Genomic DNA, 26,366 nt, shown 5'->3' with positions numbered 1-26,366 from the left:
ACTTAGAGGGTTTTAGACATGATGACTCAAATAGAAAATATTAATGCAGTTGTACACGGTGTATTAATGTGCAGTGTTATGATAAACCCCTTTAACCCCTTCATGTCTGTTACTGCGTCTATTAATCCAGATCTTCAGTCTCTCTGAAACCACAGGCATTTACATTCCTCTAGTCTTTATGTGGAACCAAAGACATCACACCTTTTAGTTAATTAGGTCGATGTCTTTTCCTCAGATGTTATGTTTCACACGCTTGAAGACTGAGTCGTGATGCAGCAAATGCTCACGTTTTCTGAGTCATTCCTTATATTGTCACTCGTGTCCATTTCCCACCTTGGTTCTTAAAAAAGTATTGTGTTATAATTGGAGTTATTTTGGTCAAAAGCGAAGTGGAAAACACCAATTTGCACATCATCGTCTGGTTCACATCATTTATTCAGACTTTGTTGGTCAGTTTGGTTTTTAAAAACATCCTGCTACCACTTAGACACATAAAAGATAGATAAAAGATATATTTTTGTATCAGAGGATTTTGCTGTTGTTTTCCTATAATTTTGCAATTTTGTACCTTATTTTTTCGGAAACTAGTTCACTTGAAACATTTATTCCTGGCATGTAATTGCTTCAAAACACTCCAGTTTTTTCAAATAATAAATGCCATGTCTGAAGAGACCGCCTTATAGCTTTTAAAAATGGTCATTCTTCTGAGAAATCTATCATAAGATATAATTATCAGCATAAAATCCACTCAAGCCTTTAGTATCTAGGATACTAAAGATAAATATAACATTTAAGTTATACTTCTGAGAGGTAATTCTAAAGATCTTCATGTCCATGAAATAGATTTATATGTGATATTCTTTATATTTAGCAATTTTTATTCAATCTGTCCTCTTATATTTCATGTAGACTTACTACAAAATATGAGCTCATAAAAGAAGCTTGTATGATAATTATAAAATAATTCTGCTTTTGGGTTTAGACTGCTGTCACTACAGTGTCATGTCATGCCAAGTAAACTTCCCACAAGTATCTGATATGAACTGCTGCTATTTTACTATTAGAAGGTTTAGATACACAGTCATTTGTATTTAAATTAAGTTCTATTCATAAAATGTAAACAAATTCTAGGAATAACTATATTTAGAATATTAACTGCTTTGGAATATGTTTTGATTAAAAATATGATGTGCTTATTCAGCCATATACTGGATAGTGGAGATAAGTGGTTAAGCAGTATTCAATCTGGCTCTGTTGACTTAAAATCCAATTTCATATTCTTTACTTCCCGTAAAATGTGAAATCCAGATCATTTTTAAGATTTCCAGGCCATAACCAGTCTTTTCACAGATTTAAATCAGATTTCACCCCTTCATTGGATTCAAAGTTGAATGCCAATCATTTGAGATAAGCAGATATGCGTTATGTGTTCTGCTTTAGACTCAAGTGCTGTTTTCCCCCGTTTTTCCATCAATGAATTGAACGTTTGAGATTGTTCATACTCTGTAATCGCATCACGTGACCACCATGAGCGCCGTCGTTTAAATCATTCATATGCAACATTCTCCCTGGTTAAAAAGGGCTTAATTATCACCCCCTGCGCTCAGAAGGGTCTCACCCTCACTCTTGAAATCGGCTCACGCTCACAAGATCGTGAGCACCGTGGACCCGAGAGCTCCTCTCTGAATCGCAAATTTAATTGCCTGCTCTCCTCTCTCTCTTTTCTCCTTCCACCTCCTCATCCCTCTTATTCCGTTGAAGCCATCTCAATCTCCAGATGAAATTGAATACAAAATAACATGGCAAAAAAAAGAGGGGGAGAAAGGAGCGAATAAATAATTCTGTCCCAGTCTCCTATGGCCCAGAGACAGATCAACTGGGAAGAGCTCTAAGCAAAGCTTATCTGTTGTGTTTCAGAGAGGCTCTGACTGATCTCCTCCAATCAAAGGTGTCTGTGAGAGTTTGGTCTCGCCTTGCTGCTTTTCATTTCCCTGGGCTTAATTAAATGATCGAAGATAGTCGGCTTTCTGTTCCCGGAGTCCCCTCGCTGTTAATATTGTCAATATCGGAGGCCGAGCTGCACGCTGCTTAACATACAACACATTAGCGCTGGGTTTCATTAGCGCCTCTCCGTTCTCTCTGTCTCCCGTTCTTTTTCCCTTTTGTCCTCATGACGAATGTTATCTTCTCCCTAAGCCGTGTTTCTGTTTGCCACTGCACTCTGTTTCCTCTTTTATTCCTAGTTCAGATTGGCCGGACGGCCCGAGGGCAGATAAGCCCGGCAGATAGAGTATGTAGCGATGGAGGCCTAAGCAAGCATGTCTTTCCTTTCTCACTTATCTGTCCTTCTCCTCTCTTCCCCTTCCTTCAGGTGACACCCTCCTCTAAGATTGTGGGCGATCTGGCGCAGTTCATGGTGCAGAACTCTCTGACTCGGGCAGAGGTGGAGGAGAGAGCGGACGAGTTGTCTTTCCCCCTCTCCGTGGTGGAGTTCCTGCAAGGACACATCGGCATCCCTCACGGAGGCTTCCCGGAGCCCTTCAGATCAAAGGTACGACCTTTTAATTATTATTTTAATATTATTTCAGTTTTAGTTATTTTAGTAGTTACTGAACAAGAAAAATGACTATATAAATGAATAGGTGGAAGTTTTCGTTAACTATAATAACGCTGGTAGCATATAAAGACTGATGTAACTGAATTACAAGCAATTAACTTTACAGCTACAGGTTTGCAGCTTTGCATGAAAGTGAAGTAATATTTTGGCTTTTATTATTATGTTATATGTTGAATTTCTGGTGCCACAGAGCATGATCTGTCGCAGTGTCAGAGAAAACGGTGCATGTTCAAAGTCAGATTCATATCCTTTCTGTTTAATAACTATAGTGATTTAACTTAGGAAATAGAACTTTTCCAAATCTTTAGTCAGAAATGAAGATAAAAAAGTTTCTATAATACTGCCCCGGGGTTAAAAATATGGGAATTACTGTCTTGTATGAGGTTGGCTTGAAAATGAAAGGGTCAGAGAACGGTTTAGAATTGATTATTTAAATGACTAAAGTTGAACTTGAGTGCAAGTCTCTGCGCAGCTTGAGCTAAGATCAGAAAGAGGAGAAGAACCTGTTTGATACAGTATTGCATAAACACAAGTTATTGAATATCTCTGCGGTGAGCAAAATAAGCTTCAGCTCTCTCGCTGAAGAGATTCGGTTGATCGCAGTGAAGTCTGTCTTGAGAGGGTTTCCCTACAGTCTCTAGAGTGCATTAACACTGTGTTGTGCTTGTCAGAGATACGCAAGGCAAAACCATGTCATTCCTTTTGTCTCGAACGCCCCAATTACCCAGCAGCCTTTCCTGTGCAAGATTAGCCGTTTCCCTGACAAATGTGTCTCGCATCAGAAATGAACAATGCCTGCCTTAAAGCTTTTCTGCGCGTGCGAGTATGCAGCTAATTTATTTACAATGTCTCTTTCAGAGTTAGTAGGCCATCTGCTTTGCATGTAATTTAGATAACAAACATATTTGAGCAACGTGGCCTTATTGTTTTTCCCCATCTGTTTTGTAACATTAATATTCTTTGTCATTATGCAGGCTTTTGTTTGCTTTGCATAAAAAGAGTTTTATTTAGGTCTGCTGTCTGTCTTTGTTTTGCCGAATCAAAATGTACATTTCGTCATTCCGAGTTTAATTCTTCGCTTCTCGCACTTGATTCTTCAGCCTCTTAAATTCATTTAAATGAAGCGATTAATCCCGCTCCTGGTAATGATCGGTTATAAATATTCTCGGATTCAGTGTGGGGCTCAGGGGGATTGTGAACGCTCTACATCATCTTCTTACGAGCAGCTTGGAAATACAGCGAGGAAATATACGTTTTGTATGTTCAAGCACCTGCTCTTTTCTCAGGTTTTCATGATCACTTGTTTGTGGCACAGGTTTTGAAGTCCCTTCCCCGTGTGGAAGGACGTCCTGGAGCCACCCTGCCCCCCATGGATTTCCAGGCCTTGGAGAAGCAGCTGCGAGAAGCTCACGGTGATGAAATCACCCCGGAGGATGTGATTTCTGCATCTATGTACCCCAAAGTGTTCCAGGAGTTCAAAGAATTCACCAGAACCTTTGGGCCAGTGGACTGTCTGGACACTAGACTCTTCCTGGATGGACCCAAGATTGCTGAAGAGTTTGAGGTAAAAGGTTTTCTTTTAAAACATTTCCAGTTATTAAACGGAAGTAGCGTCAGATTTTTATTTGCTGTTACTGTGCCATAAATCTTCCTGTCATCCATGATTAGAAGTGTCATTTCTACATTCCAGCCATAAGTTCCTTATTTCCTCTCCTCATGTCTCTGCTGCTCGTCTCAGGTGGAGCTGGAGCGAGGCAAGACGCTTCATATCAAGGCTCTGGCTCTAGGAGACATTAATAAAGCTGGTCAGAGAGAGGTTTTCTTCGAGCTCAATGGTCAGCTGAGATCGGTTCTGGTCAAAGACACTGTGGCCATGAAGGTGCGTTTCTGTCTTTTTTCTATTTTGTGAAATGTTGCAGAGTTTTGTACCAACTTCTTGAGAGTGACAAGAAGTCAATTATGTAAAGAAAACTCGTACAGTTTTTATTTTATGAGCCATATCCAGCACTTTTGCATGCCGTATAGATTTTACTACCTCATGAAACCACCAATTAGTGTTATAGGTTTTTAGTTATAGGTTATTATAGTTTAGATTTTTTACATTTAGTTTTTATTTCCCATGCACTTTCTGGTTTGAGGTTATTTAGCTTGTTTTAGGTTGCTAAGCTGCCACAGTTAACTTGCTAACTGATATTTGTGAATAAATATTTAATGTGTAGCCTTCATACTTTATATATGTTTTACATTTCACAGCATAGTGTAGTGTAGTCTAATATTTTTCAGAGTTTTCTTATACACCATGTATAAAAATAATTACTTTGCGGACATGTTTTTTGTTTTGTATGTTTTGAAACCAATTTGGAAAATATATTGTAGGTTTTTTTTATGGTTTTTGCAGCGCAGTTATGTTAGTTATTATTTTTATTTCAGTTTCAGTTATTATTTTTATTTCAGCAATTAAATGTAAGGTTCCTAAATACATGCTAAACCAATTTGTGTTATAAATTATTTATTTTCATTTTAAAATCAACTAAATTTATGTTTTTAATTGTGTGTGTATATAAATGTAAACATAAATGAGTGTGTGTCTGAGTGTTTGTGTATATATGCATGTGTATATATGCGTGTATATATATATATATATATATATATATATATTAGTAGACACACGCATATTAAAAAGATAAATTGTACATGCACTTAAGAATACATTAAAATAAATAAAGTGTGTCCTCATAAAACATATATACCAGAACACATGAACATGATCTTATTTATTAGATTTAAACAAATCTATTTTCTGAGAATAGTTGGTTGTATAAATGCAATGTGTAAATCAAACCAATGTCCCTGCCGACTTAAATGAAATCTTTAAATTTTAAGTCAAAATCATTCCTGTTTTTGTAGGAGATGCATTTCCACCCTAAAGCCCTGAAGGACGTTCGTGGACAGATTGGCGCTCCTATGCCTGGTAAGGTGGTGGAGGTGAAAGTGAAGCAGGGCCAGCAGGTGGAGAAAGGACAACCGCTCTGCGTCCTCAGCGCCATGAAGATGGAGACGGTGGTGAACTCGCCGCTCTCCGGCACCGTGGCCAAGATCTACGTGACCGCCGACAGCACTCTGGAAGGAGACGATCTTATTCTGGAGATCACAGAATAGATATCATGAAGGCCAACAGCAGGGAGCATAACACATCACCACTGCCAGTCCCTGCAAGGCTAAACACACACACATTCACTCTAGTGTCTAACACCTTTCAGAAGTAGCATGCATTAGAGGAGGGAGGTTGAGCAGCATCTCGAATAACGGATGAATCTGAAAATATTTTTACTTTCAAGCTTGAATCCTTTGCCTTTAGTGTCATATCTGCTTTTGTGATCCTCAGTCACTTTTAAATGTATGCGTGATGAGGATATGAGCTAGTGTTCAAAGAAACGTCTTTAATATTAATGAATGTAGTAAAAACTAAAAGATTTACACTGACAGTATAAGCAATAAACTAATGACAGAAATAGACTTAATTAGATGCATTCCTAATCATGTTAAATATTGCACACAGATTTTTCATTACTTTGATCGTGATCGTTTACATAAACTCAATGACCTATAACTGGAAAGAAATCCTCAATTCTTCCCTTACATATAAACGTCTTACGGCACAGAGTACCTTACTTGAATTACCAAGCGAAAATCCATTTATTTCAAGACAAATAGCCGTGTCACACACATCCAGTGTTGTGTTCTGACCAATGGCCCGGCCTGCTTTGTTACTGGGAAAATAAGTGCAAGAATGGGACCGACCTCGTCTCCTGAGTCCTACACTTGAGCTGTGAATCTTGTAAAGGTGGAGGATAGTTCCCCAGGTGGTTTGAGCTGAAGTGAGCCCCATTGAGGATCGATGACTCTATATTCAAGAGCACTTATAGACTCTGCAGCAGCTTTGGGGCACATTGAGTTGGAACACAAGCTTTTGGGGGAACGTCCTTTTCCCAAGACGCATATGGGGCTTGTGTTCCAATTCCTCTATTAATATGAATTTATTTCACTGTCCTGTTACATTCCCATGGTTGCTGTAGTGATGGCTTTATTCTCCAGCTTTGTCTAATTTCCCTTGTTGAACACGATTGATATAATTTGTAACAGATAATGAGAGGTTTTATTCAGTGGCGTTCAAGTAATTGAAAGCACTCAGCCTGAAATCTACGAGACGCACGACTGTTGCGGCAAAAGAGGTCCACTGGGGTGCGTCTGAAATGGTTTTAACAGTCTTGACTCTAAGTAGACCAATTCTTCATGAGGACCAATAACCTGCAATGTGGATATATTCTAATCTGTTTATCATAACATCCCAAGGTGGAGACTAGAGCGTGTCGTTTTAACCGTGTGAACCGTACAGGCCAATAAATGTGATGATCGTCCCTTCAAATGGATGTTGCCATTAAAATTGAGCTAATGTAGATTTTAGAGCACAAATGTCCATCTCATCACCAGAGTCATTTTTGAGATTGTTCCTCCTGTTATTTGACAAATACATCTCAGTTTACACGAGCAAAGCACAAAGGAGTTTATTGTGACAGGAACAAACCTAGGATTTGTTGGGAATGGGAAGCTTCCCGTTGGCTTTTGGACATTTCTATATGGGCCACTGGCAAAATCTCTGGAGAACCGTTCGATGATATCGGCTCTGACAGCACAGAGACCCTCTCTGCGATTCTGTAAGAGTTTTTGAGTCTAGAAGTGGTTGACGCTTGGCTTTGTTTCATGCCGCCAATACAACAATGCAGTATTTATCAAAGTTGTTGTTAAATGGGTCATGCGGCTTAATATAGCATCGTACATTGCTGATGCATGGGTACTTGACACATTGCTCATTCAAACTTTTTACAGGGTAAATATTTCCATGCATAGATTATGTCACTGTGTTTGAAATTGGGAATGTTTTGAAGGGAATTGGAACTAATCTGCCTGACATTTCAGATCTGATGCCTTTAATAGCATTCGTTATCTTTCCATTTGAATGTCTGTTTTTCTGTGAAGTTCATCTCTTTTGATCTGTTTTGATGATGAGAAATATAACATATGCAAAAACTAATTGATCATACCCTTGTATGTGATATTTTAGAATTGAAAATGTTAGAGAAAAATAAAAAAATATATATCTATATTCAAATAAAAAGAGGATAACAACTATCTACTGTGTCCGGTTTGATTTTATTTGAGCATTTTGTGCATATAAATCAATAATTAAGCACATGGTGATTCGATCCATTCTTAGAAGTAATCAATGTTCCTGTGAATATGCAAAGCACAATGTAAAAATAGCTTGACATTATGCTTTTATGGGTCACTGTTTGAGTGGGTTCCATTCAAATCAATATCGTGATCGCATGATCTCGCACATGCCTCCAATAAACACTGCTTATTGATCCTCCGTCTGACTGCTACATGTGGCTGGGAGAAACGGTCTGTATAATTGAAGAGATGGTATAATATTAGATCCATCATGTGAATAATTAACTTGATTAGCTTCTTAGATGCTTATGATTGGGGATAGTCAGCCTGCCAACCATACTGCTGACTGATGGCTCCATATTGTTGCGCTTGTGGCGAAACGGGGTATAGGATGGTGCGATAATGTAGGAGTGATGGATGAAGCTCCCCTGTGCATCCATATGCTCATTCTATTCTGGCAGCAAGTGTGGGGTGAGTTGATTCGCTCAGCTGATGGATTGATATATATTGTACTAAGGATGAAGCTCTGCAGGGTTTGTTTTTATGTTGGTCAGTCTCGTATCTGATGGATCTCATGTTGACAGTGAGGGTGTTTAATTGGAGGAAGAGTGCAGTTTTTTTTTCATTTGAATGACCCAACTGTAGGTGTGAATATGGCATATGTCCTTGTAAAAACAGTGGATTAGCTCCTCTTTGGGATCAGAGAGTTTAACTTGTGTTATCTTGCGGTTATTCCGTCACTTTGGCAGTCTTATCAGCGGATGTATGAATCGATGTTCTTCGCCGTGTCCGTCGATCCCACAATCCTATTTTCATTGCCCAGCTTTCATCTCTTTTTTTTTCCCTCTCTCTCTCATTCTGTTTCTCTCTTTCTCTCTCATTTTTCCCTAGTCTTTTATCACTATAACCCTGAAGGCCCGCAGATTATTCCACGTTCCTTCCGGCTGTTAGAGCTCTGTTTAAAAAGGTTATCGTGTATTCAGGGAAGGCATTGCAACCCTTGTCTGCACCTGGCTGTAAGTACAGTGATGAATTAGATATGAATATTCACAGTCTAGTCCTACCACTCTTTAATACCACAGTGTCACTAAATATTCATAGGCTCTATGTAATTCTGGCCTTTGGCTTATCCTACACGTCCCTCTTGCATACATCAATGAGACTCAAATAAGCCCCAGTCAATACTGGAGATGTCCTGCAATGCTACTGTCCAAAAGCCCTTTTTTGCAGGTCATCTGATTGGTCATACTTCCCTGTCTCATATTTTGGTATTCTTATACCAAATACAGGCAATACATCATATAAGTAGACAAGAGGTCAGGTGCAAAGGTTGCAGGTGTGAGTATGGGAACAGGCCCTGTGTCATTGTGGCTCATGAATATGAATTAGGCGTTTTTCCCAAATTGATTTTCCAAAAGCTGTCAAACTTTCAACCAATCGGCTGAAAAGCTTTCAGTTTAGCATTACTTTTTTATATAGCCATATTTTTTTCTCTTCACACACTGACTAAGCAAAATGAAACTCTTAGAAAAAGTTTGAAGTTCATCAGTGATCAAAAGGTAAGTTGTGAAAAGAAAGTGAAGTCAGAGAATTCGGACACTGCTTCTGTTTTATCACGAACTTGGTGCTTTTCTGGGAGTTCTTCAAAATCCATCAGTGAGATAACGGCTGCTCCCCTGGAAATGAATCCCCCGCCTGAAGATCTGACACTGCCTCGCAGCTCTCTGGACACGTCTCACGGTCTCTGTCTGTCCCTCACGCAGCTGTCTCTCTTATCTGAGTCAGTGTGTGTTGGAGCTGAGAGCAAAGTGATTAAGGAAGTCTGCGCGCGTGTTGAAGTGAGATTCAGGTTGTTTCCTCTCATCCTTGGGGGCACTCGTCTATCCCTGTGCTGGTAGGCCTGTAGCTCTTTGTACCGTTGGGAGTCAAACAAGCTAGTTGAGACCAGGCCTCGACTAGGTCCCGCTATCCCATGCCTGAATCTGTAAACCCAGGCCACTTCTCATGTTCATTTGGAGTTGTGCCTTGTCATCATTACATGCTTGACTATTCTGGTGCTTATTTTATTAGATTTTTTTGTGATCAACTTTTTTTTTATCATTTTCATTTCAACAAAACAACATAAATTCAAACAAACAAAACAGGAAAGGGGAAGCAACAGACACATCAATAATTTTACACACACACACACACACACAAAAAACTTTTATGGCCATTCCCAAAACATGGAGAAAAGTACCTGATGATACAGGGTTACAGATATATCAGTTATAGGTTGATTGCGGTTTCATTTTAAACCTCTTGTAAGGAGTTATGTATGCTCTATAAATGACTTTGAAATGAATATGATGATAAGCCAAGTTTTTAGAAGTTGAAGTTAGATTAGACCACACTCTCTCCCAGTCGACCGGTAAGTCCAAATCTGTTAGTTCATGATTCTAGATAAGTTCAATAGAAGGAGTCTTTGCAGGGTGATCATTAAGTTTACTATTCTATTCTAGTGCTTATTCTATTTGATTGGAAGGCTTGTGGAAAGACTGAAGCCTTCTCATTGGATTAAACCGTGGGCACATTTCTGTCAAGTTAAGGCAGGGGGGAGAGAAAAGCAGCCTTTACTCAATTGAGTGCAAATGCCTAATTGGCTTCATTTGAGTGGCTTCAATATGCAGCTATTTGCTTAATTTTCCTGGTGAGTGTACGGTCCAATTTGTGAGTCTTGTTTATACTGCCTTATGAAAGAGATGCTCTCACTGTGATGAGAGTATAATGGCAGTCTGATTGGAAAAGGTCACCCCTTGCCCATTAATGCCGCCTCACCCGGGATCTGCAGCACACAAGTGGGAGTTATCTGCAGAGATTGGGTAAAAGGTGTTTGATTGCTCTGCAGTTCCTTGTGCTTCAGATTCAAGGTTTATTTCAGGAAGGCGGATCATGATATACTACAAGCAGAGCCATCACCAACAGGGTTAGGGTTTGCACTAGATCAGGGTCCTGGCTGGGACCCCCAGGGGACACTTGGACGGTTGTTGTAGAAGGGGGTTTGTGAAAGAATTGAGAGAGGAAGAATAGTTTGCATTGGAACAATATTTAATAAATATTATTACATTTTATTAAATGTCTTTGGTGTCAACATTAACAATGTATTTTTTTTTAAATGCAATATTTATTTAGTACTATTACATTAAAATACATTTTAAATTAATATTATTAAAGTTTTTTTTATATAGTTATAGTCAGCATGAAATGAAAGTTCACCATATTAAACATAACATTTATTCTATTTCCTAAATTCATGTTTGATTTCTATGAACAGTTAATTCATATATGTTTATTAATAATTAATTTAGCTAAAGAAATACGTTTTTTTTAACCCTGAATTTTTAATCTATATGTCACATCTGGATTCTCTGGTGAAAATCCAATCTTTTCTGCTTGTCTGTTTACACCCTGCCACTTCATATAAAAATAATAATAATAACAATATAATATAACAATAAATTAAAAAAAATTAATTTATTAGTTATTTTATAAAAATCAGCATTAACATTCACCCTATCATCCTAAACGACTCTATTCACTGTATATCTGTATCTTAATGAATGTTTAAATCATATTATTACATTATTTAATATTAAAATTCACCCTATATTCATTCTATTCTCTGTAATTTTTTATCTAAATGCATGTTATATATCTGGCTATGAACAATTAATCCATGTATAATTTATTTATTTATATTTAAAAAAAATGTATCCAAATACCATACCTGGAATGGAATGTTTTTATAATCCAATCAAAAAAGAATGCACACAGAAGCAATTCCCTCTCCTACTTTTTCTTTTCTTCTCTTTTTCAATAATCCTTTGCACTCATTTGTATGTCACAACTTTACTTTCATCGCAATGTTTAATAAAATGATCATTAAAGAATCTCCTGCTGTTGAAATCACTAAGGCCACAGAGCTCCAGGTGCAGACTCACTGGACACTTTTGGCCATAAAGAGCATTTCAAAACCACTGAAGCAGATCAGCTCCTTTGTCGACCAAATTATTTCTCAAGATCTTGAAGAGGACATCATCAGTACATTTATTATCACAAAGGGCACAAAAGTCAGTGTGCTTCCTGCACCAGCCCAGTAAATTCAGTCTCTCTTGCCAATGTGATTGTACACCTTTATCACGACGTGCTCTTACCTGATTAGTCACCGTCTGCTTTGGGCCGCATTGGTTCACTTGAACAGGAAAATGAACCATTTACAGCTCCTGCATCATCTGTGTCTAATCAATGACCTGTACAACTCCATTACTCTCAATAACCACCAATGACCTTCCTCTGCAGTACTGCTTTTATTTACCTCCTCGCTGGAACCTATAGCACTATAAGTCTGTCTGACTCTATTTTCTCAAGAACACGCGTTCAAACCTCTCGTCATCTTTTCAATTGTGTATGCATTGTATTAACACAGTCTCTGTGTAGTTACATTTGCTTCAAGGCATTTTACAAGTTCTGATTAGCTTGGAAATTGAACAAAACAAATTACTAAAGCACTTCAACATACCCGCCAGTATAAATAACTCTTGTTCTGGACTGTTACATTATTTCGCCATATACTGTTGAGAGATTCAGCTGCCAGACAGGATTTTATGTGGTTGCTTTCATTAAAAATTCATCACTCATGACTCCAGAACTTGATTAGTCATTTGCAAAGATTTGTTTTGTTCAAAGGGTCATCTTCTGCTAGCTCGTGCTTCACAGTGTTTGGGAAAATATGGATTACAGCAATGATGTGATGATGAATAGGAGTTCTCTGTGCGCTGAAGCCCAGCAAGGATGCACAATATGAATACAAGAAGCAGAGAAACAAAAAAAAACACATAATGCAATAGAGTGCAACAATAAAAACCACGTTCACTTTCTTCATAGAGACATTGATTTTTAATAAAAAATAATATATAAAGCTTTCAAAACAGACTCCAAGAATGGCAAGTGATTCAGTGAAAAATACAGTAAATACGCTTCCCACAATTTAGTTCTTAAATAAGACATGAACACATGGTCGAGGGAACACATAGTCTTCAATTAATTTTAACCAACAATCTGTGATGGCGACATTTGGTAGGCACAGCATGATTAGTGCACATCTGCTGAAGCCTGTAATCATTTATTCATTTAAGGTCAAATGTAACACACACCTGCCCATAGACTGAGTTTGTTGTGATTTATCGAGGCAGCAGGAGAAGGGGGATCATTTTGGGGAGAGCGGTTGACTCATTTGCATTCAGTCCGTCTCACTGAAACAAGCCACAGGAGAGAGAGTCAAATGACAGAATGAAGCAGGCTGTCTGCCCACCTTTGGTCACCCACAGCAACGGAAACCTTTTTTATTGCAGTCACATACAGTACAGTCACATGTGACTCATGGGATTGGAATGAGAAACCTTCAGAAAGAGATGAATAAAGCGATTATGGTGATGCTTTTGTTCGGGGTGGTTGAATATGTGCCACACACCCTGAAAAGATTGCTGCCACTTGTAGTTTTAACCCTCGAAAGCCTGTCATAGGAAATAATAGTCAGAATTTAATTGATGGAACAGTTTATTCAACCTTACCATAGAAGAACCTTGAATTAAAAAGAAAACCTAAAGAAGGTTTTATGTTTTGTATCATATTTGATATGTCAGGCTTTAATGGCCCATAATATTGATACATGAGGGAGAATATGGAGCTCATTCTTGGGAAGAAACAGTGTGTGCTTTATTCAGAAGGCCAAACTGAGCAAAAATGCAATTTGTTGCAGATTGTGTTTATATGTTGCAATTCTGATATCTTAAATTTTTAGGCCCATATCAGACTTAAAAATAAGACGATATTTTAAAATATTAAATCAATGGGCAGTATAATATATAGGCAACCTTACTAATTTCACTCCTCATCTTCAAAACGGTTCTACTTTTCCTCATAAAATAATAGGACTACTGCAAATGTTTCTAAAGTCTAGCACCTGGGGTTTAGATATTTTACAAATAAGAAAGAAATTAATGAGGAAATAGCGCCCCCATGTGTCACTCTTAATAGTCTCAGCCACAGACATCATATATGATGTCTATGGTCTCAGCGGCAAACAAAATAAAAGTCCTGATTTAGCGCCCCAGTATTTCCTCAAAATAACATATACAATTACCGCGTCTAATTTGTCAGTGTAGTATTAAATAACATTCTTATTTGAATATTACAGGATTTAAAAATACATGTAGTTTTGAATTATTATGTCTTAACCCTCTTAAAGACGTACTGAATTTTGGAAAGCTAATAGGAAGCAAGCCAGGCCTGCTGATGTCACTTCCTGACAAAAGACTCATTCTGAGATTCGGAAGCGACGAGTATTTTATCCTTGTTACAGGTAATTGCATTTTTATCAATCAGTTAAGCATTAAAGGGACTAAAATATAAATGTATCTTTCATTTTATAAATGTATTGCACATGGTACAGTGAGCGAATAATCCTAATAACGTTAAACATGGTTCAGCAGAAAATTTACTTCCTCTAAAATAATTAAAGCACGCTACAAAAAATCGGTTTGATTATAAGCGGAAGTGTTTTGCTAGTTAAAATGCACCTTTTAGATCAGCTTAAGCTAATTCAGAGTCCTGCTGCGTCTAACACGGAATCAATTAAATGATAACGTGTACTTCTGTGTGGAGACCATACGCATGCGCAGAAAAGAGCAATATTGCTTTTCTTTCAAAGATCAGTTTCTTTCATGTTAATTCTGAGCCGATGTTTCCTCTTTACAAAGACATGAAGCTGAATTTGGTATTAGCTGTCACTCTGATGTCCATCCCCATGGCACTTGTGCAAGGGGCTGAGAAGAAGAAACTACAGATTGGAATCAAGAAAAGAGTGGACAACTGTCCTATAAAGTCCCGTAAGGGAGACGTGTTGAACATGCACTACACTGTAAGTGTCTGACTGCTCTGACCTAAATCTGATTCTTGCCCAAAAATATAGCCTTCTTCTTACAGTCTTGTTTTTATCTGCAGGGGAAACTGGAGGATGGGACAGAATTTGACAGCAGTATACCGAGGAATCAGCCGTTCACCTTCACTCTTGGCACGGGACAGGTCATCAAGGGCTGGGATCAGGGTTTGTTGGGGTGAGCAGCAGCACTACTGCATTTCTAGATGATCTGAGGTTACTTGTCATCAATCAGGATAAGGATTTAAAGAGATGAACCTAAAGTTAGTTTAATAAAGAGGAATTAAAAGATTAGAGCTGTTGTGAAACTGTTAAATATGTGAGCCTTGACCACAAAACCAGTCATAAGGGTCGATTTTATTTGATAAATATGTTTTCTGTTGATGTATGGATTTTTAGGATTGGATAATATTTGGCTGAGATAAATCTGTTTGAAAATCTGGAATATGAGGGTGCAAAGAAATCTGAATATTGAGAAAATTGCCTTTAAAGTTCTCCAAATGACGACTTTCTTAGCCATGCATATTATTAATCAAAAATTAAATTTTGATATATTTACAGTAGGAACATTTACTAAATATCTTAATGGGACATGATCTCTACTTAATATCCTAATGATTTTTGGCATAAAAAAGTGCTCATTTTGACCCACAAAAATTATTGTTGGCTATAACTGCAAATATACCATTGCTACTTGTGACTGGTTTTGTGGCCCAGGGTCACACACATTGGCATGTGTTTGTGATTTGGCTTAGTGGTCTGCAAATAGGCTCAAGTGTGTTAAGGTTCAAATTTGACCTACTTTCCTTTTTTCTTTCAAAGTGATTTAGCATGTGATGATTTAGCATTTGAACAATTTTAGCATGTGATGTTCCTTCTCTTAACTCTTAGGATGTGTGAGGGTGAGAAGAGGAAGCTGGTTATTCCCTCTGAGCTTGGTGAGTATGTTATGGAAATGTAATATTTTCCATGAGTTTCAAAATCCATCACAAATGTATGATTTTAGACCACATCTTCATATATGTGTCTGTTTAACTACAGGTTATGGTGACAGGGGAGCACCACCTAAAATTCCAGGTAAGATGATTAGCAATTCTTCAGTTTTTAACATGGAGTCTGATATCAAATTAATATATTTTTTCTTCTAGAAATAAATTAAAGATTAAAGCTTAATATGTTAGGGATTGTAGAAGGTCATACACCACAACCTAAAGTAGCTTTAAGAATTATTTGGACACTCTTTTTTTTCAAATTTTTTTAAAGCTCCTTAATCATCATCATCATAGCAGATATACTGGCAGAATACTGTCTCACTGTACAAATCTGCTTTCCCACTAGGTGGTGCCACACTCATCTTTGAAGTAGAACTGCTGAGCATCGAGAGAAGATCTGATTTATAGTGACAGATTTGTGGGCCTGTCAGTCTTAAGCATTTAAAGTCAGTGTGTGTGACTCACTTTAAAAAGCTTTTTCAGATATTCAGAAGGTTACAGGAACAAAAGAAGCTTGGTAATAACACTTAAACTGTGATGTTTCCCTTTCAAAACAATAATGACCCCACTTTTCAGACATGTATGTAGCACCATTCTTTATTTGCGAGTCTTACTACACGTATTTGGTTGTGAGAGTGCACACAGTACAGATTTTGCCAATCCAACAAATTCTGATCTTCAACATACGCATTTCTCAAAACGTGTTCACTTGAAATTGAATAAACATTTTATTTACAAAAGATATGAGGGCTTTGAGCTTCATTTAGCATTGACCTTGGCCTACACCACCAAAGCACGTTCATTCTTAGCCTTCTTCATCTTCATTTTTGTAAAAATATCAGATGTAACAAATTGGCAAATTCACTCTCAGTATTGCTACTCGTCATCCTCAAACTAGCTTGATTTTCCTCAGTCAAATGATATCTAAAAGCAGTAATACTAAACACAGACCTGTCTTTTTTCCCCCTAAAAATGGTAGATTAAAAATGGCTTACAAAACACAAGTTCACAATTCTCACCCCCGCCCCCCCTCCCTCTTTCCACATTACATCAACACACCCCAAAATCTGAAACCCCACATCTAAAAACTACTATTTTCTGGCCTGCAAAAAATTATTCCGCCCTTACAAAAGACAGCAGATGTGAGAGACTGACTAACAAAGAAACGGGGTGAAAACAAATCAGCTTTTTCAATTACAGACGGAGACATTAGGCCACGTTACATGGCTGAACAAAAGTGTATTAGTGAACAGTGTTACTGTAACATCAACCATTCGATTCCTTTCCCTAAATCACCACAGGAGTTTTAAGCTAAAGGGACACTACCACACTCTCTACATGGAATATGTGCTGAAACAGTACTAAGACGAAGTAAAAAAACAGTTTTGGCTTGGCTGGACTCGTATCGTTGATCTCCGTTTGACAGACGCTGTGGTGTAGTGGTTGGGTCTGCATGCCTGCGTCTCTCCTCTGGGTTTGGAGAGACCGGTTGGTTTTGCGGTGGTGGGAGGAGCTGTGGTGACCTCATGGCGTCAGCTCTCCTTTCTTCTGGGGGGTGTTGAGTTTCTGCATCCCTCGGACCTTCTCCAGCAACGCCGCTATGAAATCCTGCAGGTGGCCAGAGCGAGAATTATGGCAAGAAAAGGCAGATTTCTGTCCAGAGTGAGATTAAATGAAGCATAATCGCATCGTAATGAGTGACTCGGTGGCTCTGAGAATATCACGACCGCCTGTAATGAAGGTAATTGCTAAAGCTATTAATATTCCAAATGGCACTTACATCATTAGGCTTATAACAGTCGACCAGCAGCATCTGAAAACAAAAATAGAAATGCCTTTCAGACTAATCTGCTGTTTTTCCAACTGTGTACCAGTGAAAGCAGAAAGCTGTTGCTAAACGCTGAAATAAATCTCCAGATGAAAATGTAGTCTTCAAAAAGATTACTGTCAAACCACCTGCAGATGAAATGTCAGAGGGATGCTAGAGCGCAATTCAGCACTGAAGGGTGAACGTTAATATTCTTATGAGGAGATATCTGAAGTGAACAGAATCAAGTTAAATGTATCAAAGATCTGATTAGACCTTTACTCGAATGGCTCTCTCAACATCACTGGGCAGATCCAGCAGCTCATCCACATCTATTTCCAGCTCAGGCACCTCGTCCTCCTGTAAAATACAGAAACACTGATTAGAGAGACGTTAACGGGGACTTCTGTGGAAAAAAAAGTCAAAGTGAATAATTCACAAGCCACAGAACGGAGGTCAGGTTCATAACTATGTAGACCAGTATGAGGTGAAATCAATCAGGCAAACATCTCCTGATCTCGGAGAGCAAGGGGTGCTCTACTATAATTTTCATATCCCACAGCGTCCCACAAATGTGCAAAAACTGTACGTTTAGCGTTGTAACTGCTTGTCACAATTGATAACTTGTGCCCTGCCCTATCTACCACTGAAAGGTACATATTGGTGCCCTTAAAGGGACAGTCCACCCAAAAAATAAAAAATCATTTATTTTCCTTCATGTCATTCCAAACCTGTATGAATTTTTTATTTTTTTTATTTTTTTGCTGAAAAGAACACAAAGGATATTTTTTTTGTTGGTAACCAAACGTTTTTGGTTCCTAATGACTCCTATTGTATGGAAGTCAACTGGAACCACTGGGAGCTGTAATCAGTAATATTGTGAAATATTTTTACATTTAAGATAACTGATATCTATTTGAATATATTTAAAAACAAAATTACTTTATTATTTTGATCTAAGCTGAATTTTCAGCATCATTACGCCAGTCTTCAGTGTCACATGATCCTTCAGAAATCATTCTAATATCCTGATTTACTGTTTGAGACATTATTATAATTATTATTGGATTATCTGATGAATAGAAAGATCCAAAGATCAGCATTTATATGAAATAAAAAGCTTTTGTAACATTATACAGTATATCTATCTATCTATCTATCTATCTATCTATGTGTGTACATATATATATAGGTTGGAATTATACAAATGATATATTATACAATTTAATTATAGAAATTAATACTTTTAATTAGCAAGCTTTAATCAAGTGATGATAAATATATTTGTTACAAAAGATTTAAATTTTAAGATAAATGCTGTTCTTCTGTACTTTCTATTCATCAAAGAAACACCAAAGAAAACAATTATACTCAGCTGTTTGCAACATATTATATTAATAATAATATGTATTTATTTATTTTTGTGTAGCAAATCATAATATTATGATTATTTCTGAAGGAACATGTGACTGGTGTATAATGATGCTAAACATTCAGTTTTGAAATCACAGGAATAAATTCAGTAAATTCAGTTTATACAGTATATCTTAGGTTTTCGCTGTACTCTTGATCAAATTAATGTAGGCTTGGTGAGCAGAAGGGGTTTCTTTAAGAAAAAAAAAAAGCTTTTGGGTGGACTGCACCTTTAAGACTATACTGTAAACCTTTTAGGGGTATATAAGATACAGAGTTGCCTCGGTAAAAAGCTGTTGTACTCCTAAAGGTATCATTTTTGCATAATTTGTTTCTGAGAGCAGATCTCCAGCCATCTCTGGCCTTTGTTCATGACATCCTCTCTGCACAACAGGATGGGCTGATCCTCATGTCGGTGTGCGACTTATTGTCTGCTTGTAAAAAAATAACAATTTCCATTCACTTCCTGTCAGCTTACAAAGACAACATTGTGTCTCTATCCACACAATGCTGTTGGATAGCTTCTTAGATTGAGACACAGAACGTGAATGGAAGCACAAGCACAGCTCCAGCCTCTGCTCTGTAAAGCCCAGGATTTATGTCTTATTGCAGCTAGTTTGCAGACACCCTCCTTTTCATCAAAGAATCACTCTCATTTCGCTGTTCCTGCAGTGCTATTAAGCACCATTAGTGAGTTTATATGTTCTGAAGGAGACGGGGGAGGAAAGCTGCCTGCCGTGGAAGGAATTGTCACAAGTTTTGTGCAATTGCAGACATAAAAAAAAGCAGGTCTGTTATGAAACCCTTCACACTGACCCATATTGTAGAGTCGCCTTAACACACTACAGCTGACCAAAGTCTATCCAGAGGTGCTCCTCTTAAAGTAAAACACCTTTTCTTGGATCTGTAACTTACTGTTACCAGTAAAAGAAATGGCAGGCAAAACCACCGGCACAACCAAGCTAGCATGAAAATATTTATTGAAGCAACACAACTGTGTAATAATTGATAATAATAAATGTTTCTTGAGTAAATCAGCATATTAGAATGATTTCTGAAGGATCATGTGACAGTAAGTACTGAAGTAATGACATTCAACTCGGCATCACAGGAATATATTTTTAAATATATTAAAATAGAGAACAGTTCTTTCAAATTGTAGTAACATTTCACAAAATTAGTGTTTTTACTGTATTTTTCCTTACATAAATTAAGCATTTTTTTGATAATGTCCAGTATGTTATCCATCACACAGTATTTCTTTCATGTAAAACGCAGCCATTAAAAGTACAAAATATACTCACAAATGTAATCATTAAAGCAAAAACACATTTAAGCCAACCTTTGTCCATGCTACTCTGAAAAAAGGCCACAGTAGAAACCTGTTTAAATTAGGTTATGCAATTTGTCAGTGTGCATTGTTCTCCTATTAGGTACAAACATTTATCTTTAGTTTTTGCTGAAGGCAACTGTGATTTAAGATGTGCATTCTAAGCATCAGCTTAATTGGACCAAACATTGCTGAGACTAGTAATATAATGGACGAGTTCTCCCGTCAGACCACATTATTATTCAAATAACCTGTGGGACTCAGATGACATTTCACGGGTTCAAATATGTGCGCTTCTGTTTTCCTCTCCCTTATTATTCAAATATCACAGTAACGCGTAGGACTGTGTTCAGACATAAGAAACCATTCATCAGAAACCAAGTCAGAGGCTGTGAAGCAAATCTAATAGATTTGGGCTACTTTGGAGTATGTCAGTGAGACAAAGTGAAATGTGGATTCCCAAAGCCGGGATTCAGCTCAGGATGAGGCCTACCGCTGGGTTGAAAAGAGCAGTCGGAAAAATCTCATTTTAAGAGCTGCCTAGTTTTACATGACACATAATCTAGGTCAGTTATATTAGCCCTGGAGGTTAAGTCAAGCTTAAAGTGAAGCATGCTTTGCATGTCTGAACAGATGACATCATCACAATGGCTAGAAGGGTGATTCCAAACATCTCAGGGGGGTTACAAAGAAGACAAAAAACCCCATCTTGACCAGTGTCACCTACTGTAAATATGTGCAATTGACATAAAAATCCTAAATCCGTGATACCTGGGTTTCATGTATCTGTTGACATGAATATATTGGTACGTAATCCATGTCTTTGTTCATGCAACTGGAGCTCCTTGCTCATATAGATCTGTTATATTTAACATATGTTGCAAGCCCACTTTTCAATGAATTATGAATGGATGCATTATGCATAAAGAATGCATTAGGTGCTATTTGTTTCCCCTCGCTTCACCTGTCCATGAGGCCCACCTTTGTTTTACGGCTTTGTCTGTAGTTCTATCATGCCACGCCCTTCCATGTGTAAATGCATAACCATAAAATCAACATCGATTGAAAATCAAGACATAAAAATAAAACATGTCATGCTGCTCTTAATAAGCAACAATTTGTGAAAACAAGGCAGTTATCAAAGAAAATGGACATGACAAATGGAACGAGAGGAATACCGGTGCACGAGTCCTGAAAAGAAAGATCTGTCATTCCTTGCAACAAAGGACTGCACGCGATCAAAGCACTGACAAGTGTTTTGTGTCCTACCTCGCAGTCGTACAGATTCATTAACTGGCTAACTATCCACTCCTCCAAATTCAGTCGCCTCCTCAGCTCTTTTCTGTCATATTTTACGGTCACTCGTCCTTGCTTCTGTGGCACTTCTTCTTCGGTACCGGGAGGTGTTTGAAAATAAACCCGGGGTTGAGGTGTCGTTTCCGGACTTGTTACCGCTGCCATTGTCCCTATTAATAGAAGAAGAAAAAAACGTGAGGTGGATTTAATGGCTAAATCAATTAGAACAACAATTCAAAAGAGAGAGCTGCTCATGTGAACATCCATGTTAGAAAAAAAGTGCCGGGCCCCCTTTTCTTTAAATGGAACAGACCTTTAGCTTACAAGGAGTCCGTAACGGTAGACTGGGATCAGGCATGCAAGGAGCTAGAAAACAGAAGAATTCATCAGACTAATTGTGTGGCACTGGTTTATCAAAGTCCATCTTCCCCAAATCGGTCCATCAATTGTCACAGAACAGCTTGAGAGCGCCTCCAAGTGTCCGCGCTGAAATACTAGCGATGTCGTGAACGAATCATTAGGAACTTTTGAATCAATGAACCAGTAGATTCGGATCTTTTTAATAAATCATCGAAGCGATTGACTAAGACAGACTGACTCGCTACTAGCACACTAATCTGCTCAATTTTACATTACACTACTTTTATATTTAAGAAATAGTAATATGTAGAGATGTAGTGTATTATAAATGCAGCTAAAGTTCACTGTTCACACAGTCAATGCATTTCTGAATGGGAGTTTGGATAATCCCCTAAGGTCCGTGGTTCACACAACCTCAAGATACTTTCACCGTTTCACATTTTATTCTATGACATAAAACACACCAGTTACACCGCACTCGTGATTTTATTTATTTTTACTGTTACGTTTCTTTAAAGAGACGTCTAACAAGTTGGTAAATGGTACTAGTTGTCGGAAACATGTAATGTCTTCACGCCGGACAGTTGATTAATTTACAGTATATTCAAATTGTAGTATAATTTAAAGTACAATTAATTGTACCAATTACTAGTTTACAGCAGTTTGTATTGTTGTTTCACAATATGTTTGTTCTTGTTGTAGTTGCTTTGCCCCGAAATGCATTTACATTAGGCTACATTTACATTATACATTTAGCAGACGCTTTTTCCAAAGCTACTTACAATGCATTCAGGTAATAATATGAATATTCCATGTAAACACCACGTTTACAGGGTTAGTAGTGGTGAAAGTGACACTTTAGCTGCATATAGTGCTTAAAACCAGAGCTTAAACGTTGAGGGACCACGTCATTACGCAATTACGTCATGGCGCTAAAGAGGCGCGAACAGTATCTTATTTGAACCTTCTTGAAATGAACTGTTCAAAAGAACCGAATCTCGAAAGAATCGGAGCTTCTATCAAATACCACCACCAAAATGTTTACCTAGTCTATATGCAGGTTGTGTCTACTGTTCTAATAGATGATAGATTAACAATTAAAAATACATAAAAATTTCAGGTACAGATATCGTGATTTTTATTCTAAAATATATTATACTGACATTTTATACATCTGTGAGCCCCCCCTTCTTTCCTATATGTGGACTATTCCATCTAAATCAAATATCCTGTGCCTGCTTTCTCTCTCTCTTTATGCCGGCGCACACATTGTGCTTGTGCCAAGTGACCCTTACTGTCTCCTCATTTCATCGTAAAATCCAACATTTTGTATTTTTTTCCAACCCTAATTGGTTCATTCACTGGCACTGCAGCAAATCACTATCATTTCTGCATTCGTTGAATTTGAATGGCCTCAAGCTATTTGATTTAGACTTTCCTTTTTAGATCACTTCTTTATTAGGCTATTATTTGATTTGGTAATTGCTTGGCTACAGATATCTCTGTATGATGAAAAGCAGTAAAGCAGTAATTTACTTACTAATACAATATAAATTGCTTATAAATATTACCATAATTTAGTAAAACATCTTTCCATCATTATATTATAACATCCATTCATTTCCACCCATTTAGTGTATCACAATATATTTTTCCATGATTTTTCAGCTCAGCGTTCTTCATTAGTGATTAAATTCAAAGGATAAAAATTGCAATGAAATTACCACTGCAGGATGTGACTAAAATTTATCCAGAGGTGGGTTCATTTACTTTACAGAAAAGTAATAATAAAGTAATGCACCATATTATGCTGTTATACTGTTAATTTTTTTCTGTGGAAACTATTTGCAGGATTCTTTGCCGAATAGAAAGTTTATTCAAATAAGAAATCTTTTATTATTATTATTTTATCAATGTAATGCATCCTTGTTGAATAAAGTAGTAATTGTCTTTGACAAGAATTCTTAATTCCAAACATTTGAACTTCAACGGATGTGTCAGTAGAGGGCAGCCTATGATTGCTTTACTTCTGTGAATAATGTCTAGTGAACCACACTGGTGAGAAAAGCCCATCACGTGAATGCAGAGCTTTTGTTTAGAATTGTATCTTCTTCTTATTCTTCTTATTTTTTTTAATACGCAGAAACTAGACAGCTGTTTGACTTATTCTTTACAGCGGAATGAGTAAATGGACAAGGATGTCATGCATATACACATTTGGAACAACTTGATCAGTATAAAAACAACAAATGCATTTTAGTTCATTGTGAATAACACACAAAAAAGACCCATCCATAATTATTATCCTGGATCCAGTTACAGGCACCTCTCTCTGTTTGCAGAAAAAAAATGGAACAGCAGCGAAACCCGATCTGTCAGACACATACAGTAATATCTGTTGTCTGAAAATGCTCCATTGATATTTCTTCTTCTGTGATTTGCTGTGTCTAGGGCAGACCTTGTATAAAATACAAGTAGCTGCCAACAAGGCCGTTATCCTTCTTTTTAATGCACCGTGTAATTGGTTCAGTGGCCTCTGTGTGCAACACACCAGCTCTGGATTATGAGCTCTGGGTCCTGTGGGCCTCCCTCACTCTACAGTCACCACAAATCCAATCTGCTGGTACATATTGCCTTCTCCAAACCATTTGGGATTATAATTGATCTTAGCGTTAGTGTTTAAGATGAAAGAGCTCTTCCAAACAATCCAGACATGAAATGTTGCATAACCACTTGTCTTTGGTTTAAGTATTGGATAATGTTCAGACTGAGCATTCAGTTTTATCTCCCTATATATACCCTTAAGAGTCTGAGCTTGAGAGGCACGGTGGGAAATCTTCTGTGAAAACTTAAAAGTGTGCCTTTTAGCCTTAATGTAGTCTCTCTTTTGGGCCATGTTCCCTCTTTTGAGGACCTGTCGGTCATGGAGATTGCTAAAACAGAAATTAGACAGCAGCTTTCACCCATCAAAGTAATCAAGCTATGTCCGATAAACACCTGAATGGAAGTCTGCTAAGCCTCTGTTTACTCCTGGTACCTCATTGATAAAAAGCGTGTGCACAGATTTGTACACAGATTATTTACAAAAAAAAATAAAATCCACGTCAATGGTTGGATATATAAGGCGGTCTTGATGGTAAAATAATGCTTTTGGTTTGTTTATATGTCTTTGGTCAGTGCTGCACTCATATGTCAGTCAAACTGCATAGAGTTTATTTGGGAGTGGCCTGGTTGTTTGGTACAGCAAGGTTCGGATGGGAGCATTCAGCTGAACTGGATTGACAAAGCAATCACACCAGAGTTCATTTTAATCAAACACACAAAGACAATTTTTTTTTTGTTTATTAAGCAAACGTGATTTTAAAATGATAAAAAAATTTAAGTGGGGTGATCATCTTAACCTGGAAAGCATCTTGCCTTAAAGGGGTCATTTAAATGCGATTTCAAGTTTTCCTTTTTCTTTGGAGTGTTACAAGGTCTTGGTGCATAAAGAAGATCTTTAAAGTTGTGAAGACTAAAGTCTCAAATCCAAAGAGATATTCTTTAACAAAGTTAAGACTTGTCCACACCCCACTAAGCCAGCTCTTTCTAACACACCCCCACATGTCTATGTCACTATGTGGGAAGATTTGCAAAATGCCACCCAAATGTTCAGGCATAGAACGAAGACGTACCTTTTATTCTCGCAGGTGCCGCCGGCACCATTTAATGGAGAAGCTGTTTGTTTCATTGTGAAAGTGAAACTACTTTGTTTGGCCTTCCAAAAGACGATGATATCCACTTCGTCATGCATAGAGCTGATTTGTGCTATTCGCTGAGGAGATACATCAACTTCACACTGTGGATCGCCGGATCGGCTTTCACTGTGGATGAAGCAGAGTCCAGCCTTGGGTCGTCACATGTGGTTGCTGCAAGCACCCCGGCCGCTCCTTCATCGAATTCGCCAGCCCTTCCTCATTATAGCCGCTGGCTGCTGCTGGCTACTGCTGGCTATTCCTCAATCTTTGCAAGGAAAGTCTGGCACTTCTGACTCACGGTATGTGAGGTAGGTTTACATATGTAAAGGATTTGCCACCAATGATTCAAACGAGAGTTTTGAACAGTGTAGAGTAGCACTTGTTGTTTGTCATTTCTCCAATCACAAATGCAGACATGGTTTTATGTTTACGTGGAGTGATATGCAACACAACGTGTAAAAAGACAGTATAAGTCATTATAATCAGTAATTATGTTCCGACTGGATGCAACATCTGCCTCGTTTGTAATGTTTTTTTTTTTTAGTCTTTGTCCTGTCGTGCCATTGTTCTGACTGGGACACGCCATGACAATATGTTGAGGGCCGT

The 26,366-nt window shown here is 37.8% G+C and overlaps 3 protein-coding genes across 3 annotated transcripts in view; 2 read left to right on the top strand and 1 right to left on the bottom strand.

Annotated features, from left to right (window-relative positions):
- Positions 1 to 7,807, top strand: part of pcxa (pyruvate carboxylase a) — a 119,152-nt gene extending 111,345 nt beyond the window's left edge. The window contains exons 18-21 of the mRNA XM_026196014.1: positions 2,372 to 2,551; positions 3,933 to 4,181; positions 4,356 to 4,496; positions 5,525 to 7,807. Coding sequence (XP_026051799.1) covers positions 2,372 to 2,551; positions 3,933 to 4,181; positions 4,356 to 4,496; positions 5,525 to 5,776 — 822 coding nt within the window. The 3' untranslated portion in view covers positions 5,777 to 7,807. The remainder of the gene's footprint in view (positions 1 to 2,371; positions 2,552 to 3,932; positions 4,182 to 4,355; positions 4,497 to 5,524) is intronic.
- A 6,338-nt stretch (positions 7,808 to 14,145) lies between these two features.
- LOC113038512 (peptidyl-prolyl cis-trans isomerase FKBP2-like) lies at positions 14,146 to 16,557 on the top strand. The gene is made up of 6 exons (XM_026196012.1): positions 14,146 to 14,249; positions 14,647 to 14,807; positions 14,891 to 15,003; positions 15,717 to 15,763; positions 15,867 to 15,902; positions 16,164 to 16,557. Exons 1-6 carry the CDS (start codon positions 14,183 to 14,185, stop codon positions 16,223 to 16,225), a joined length of 486 nt encoding a protein of 161 aa, XP_026051797.1. The 5' UTR covers positions 14,146 to 14,182; the 3' UTR covers positions 16,226 to 16,557.
- ppp1r14ba (protein phosphatase 1, regulatory (inhibitor) subunit 14Ba) lies at positions 16,399 to 22,154 on the bottom strand. Its single transcript, XM_026196013.1, has 5 exons — positions 21,977 to 22,154; positions 21,637 to 21,833; positions 17,901 to 17,984; positions 17,598 to 17,630; positions 16,399 to 17,425 (listed from the first exon to the last, which is right to left on the bottom strand). Exons 2-5 carry the CDS (start codon positions 21,826 to 21,828, stop codon positions 17,342 to 17,344), a joined length of 393 nt encoding a protein of 130 aa, XP_026051798.1. The 5' UTR covers positions 21,829 to 21,833; positions 21,977 to 22,154; the 3' UTR covers positions 16,399 to 17,341.
- Between the last annotated feature and the right edge of the window lie 4,212 nt (positions 22,155 to 26,366).

This window comes from Carassius auratus, chromosome 21 (assembly GCF_003368295.1).
Source record: "Carassius auratus strain Wakin chromosome 21, ASM336829v1, whole genome shotgun sequence".
NCBI classification, from domain to species: domain Eukaryota; kingdom Metazoa; phylum Chordata; class Actinopteri; order Cypriniformes; family Cyprinidae; genus Carassius; species Carassius auratus.
Note: the sequence above shows the minus strand (reverse complement) of the source record. Positions and strands in the feature narration are given on the sequence as shown.

Bases quoted from the DNA above. Each gene is read 5' to 3' on its own strand.
- LOC113038512 (XM_026196012.1), top strand. From the start codon at position 14,183: ATGTCACTTCCTGACAAAAGACTCATTCTGAGATTCGGAAGCGACGAG. The intron at 15,004-15,716 runs GTGAGCAGCAGC...CTTAACTCTTAG, and splicing joins TGGGATCAGGGTTTGTTGGG to GATGTGTGAGGGTGAGAAGA. The intron at 15,903-16,163 runs GTAAGATGATTA...CTTTCCCACTAG, and splicing joins AGCACCACCTAAAATTCCAG to GTGGTGCCACACTCATCTTT.
- ppp1r14ba (XM_026196013.1), bottom strand. From the start codon at position 21,828: ATGGCAGCGGTAACAAGTCCGGAAACGACACCTCAACCCCGGGTTTAT. The intron at 17,985-21,636 runs GTAGGACACAAA...TGTATTTTACAG, and splicing joins TGAATCTGTACGACTGCGAG to GAGGACGAGGTGCCTGAGCT. The intron at 17,426-17,597 runs GTAAGTGCCATT...GGCCACCTGCAG, and splicing joins ACTGTTATAAGCCTAATGAT to GATTTCATAGCGGCGTTGCT.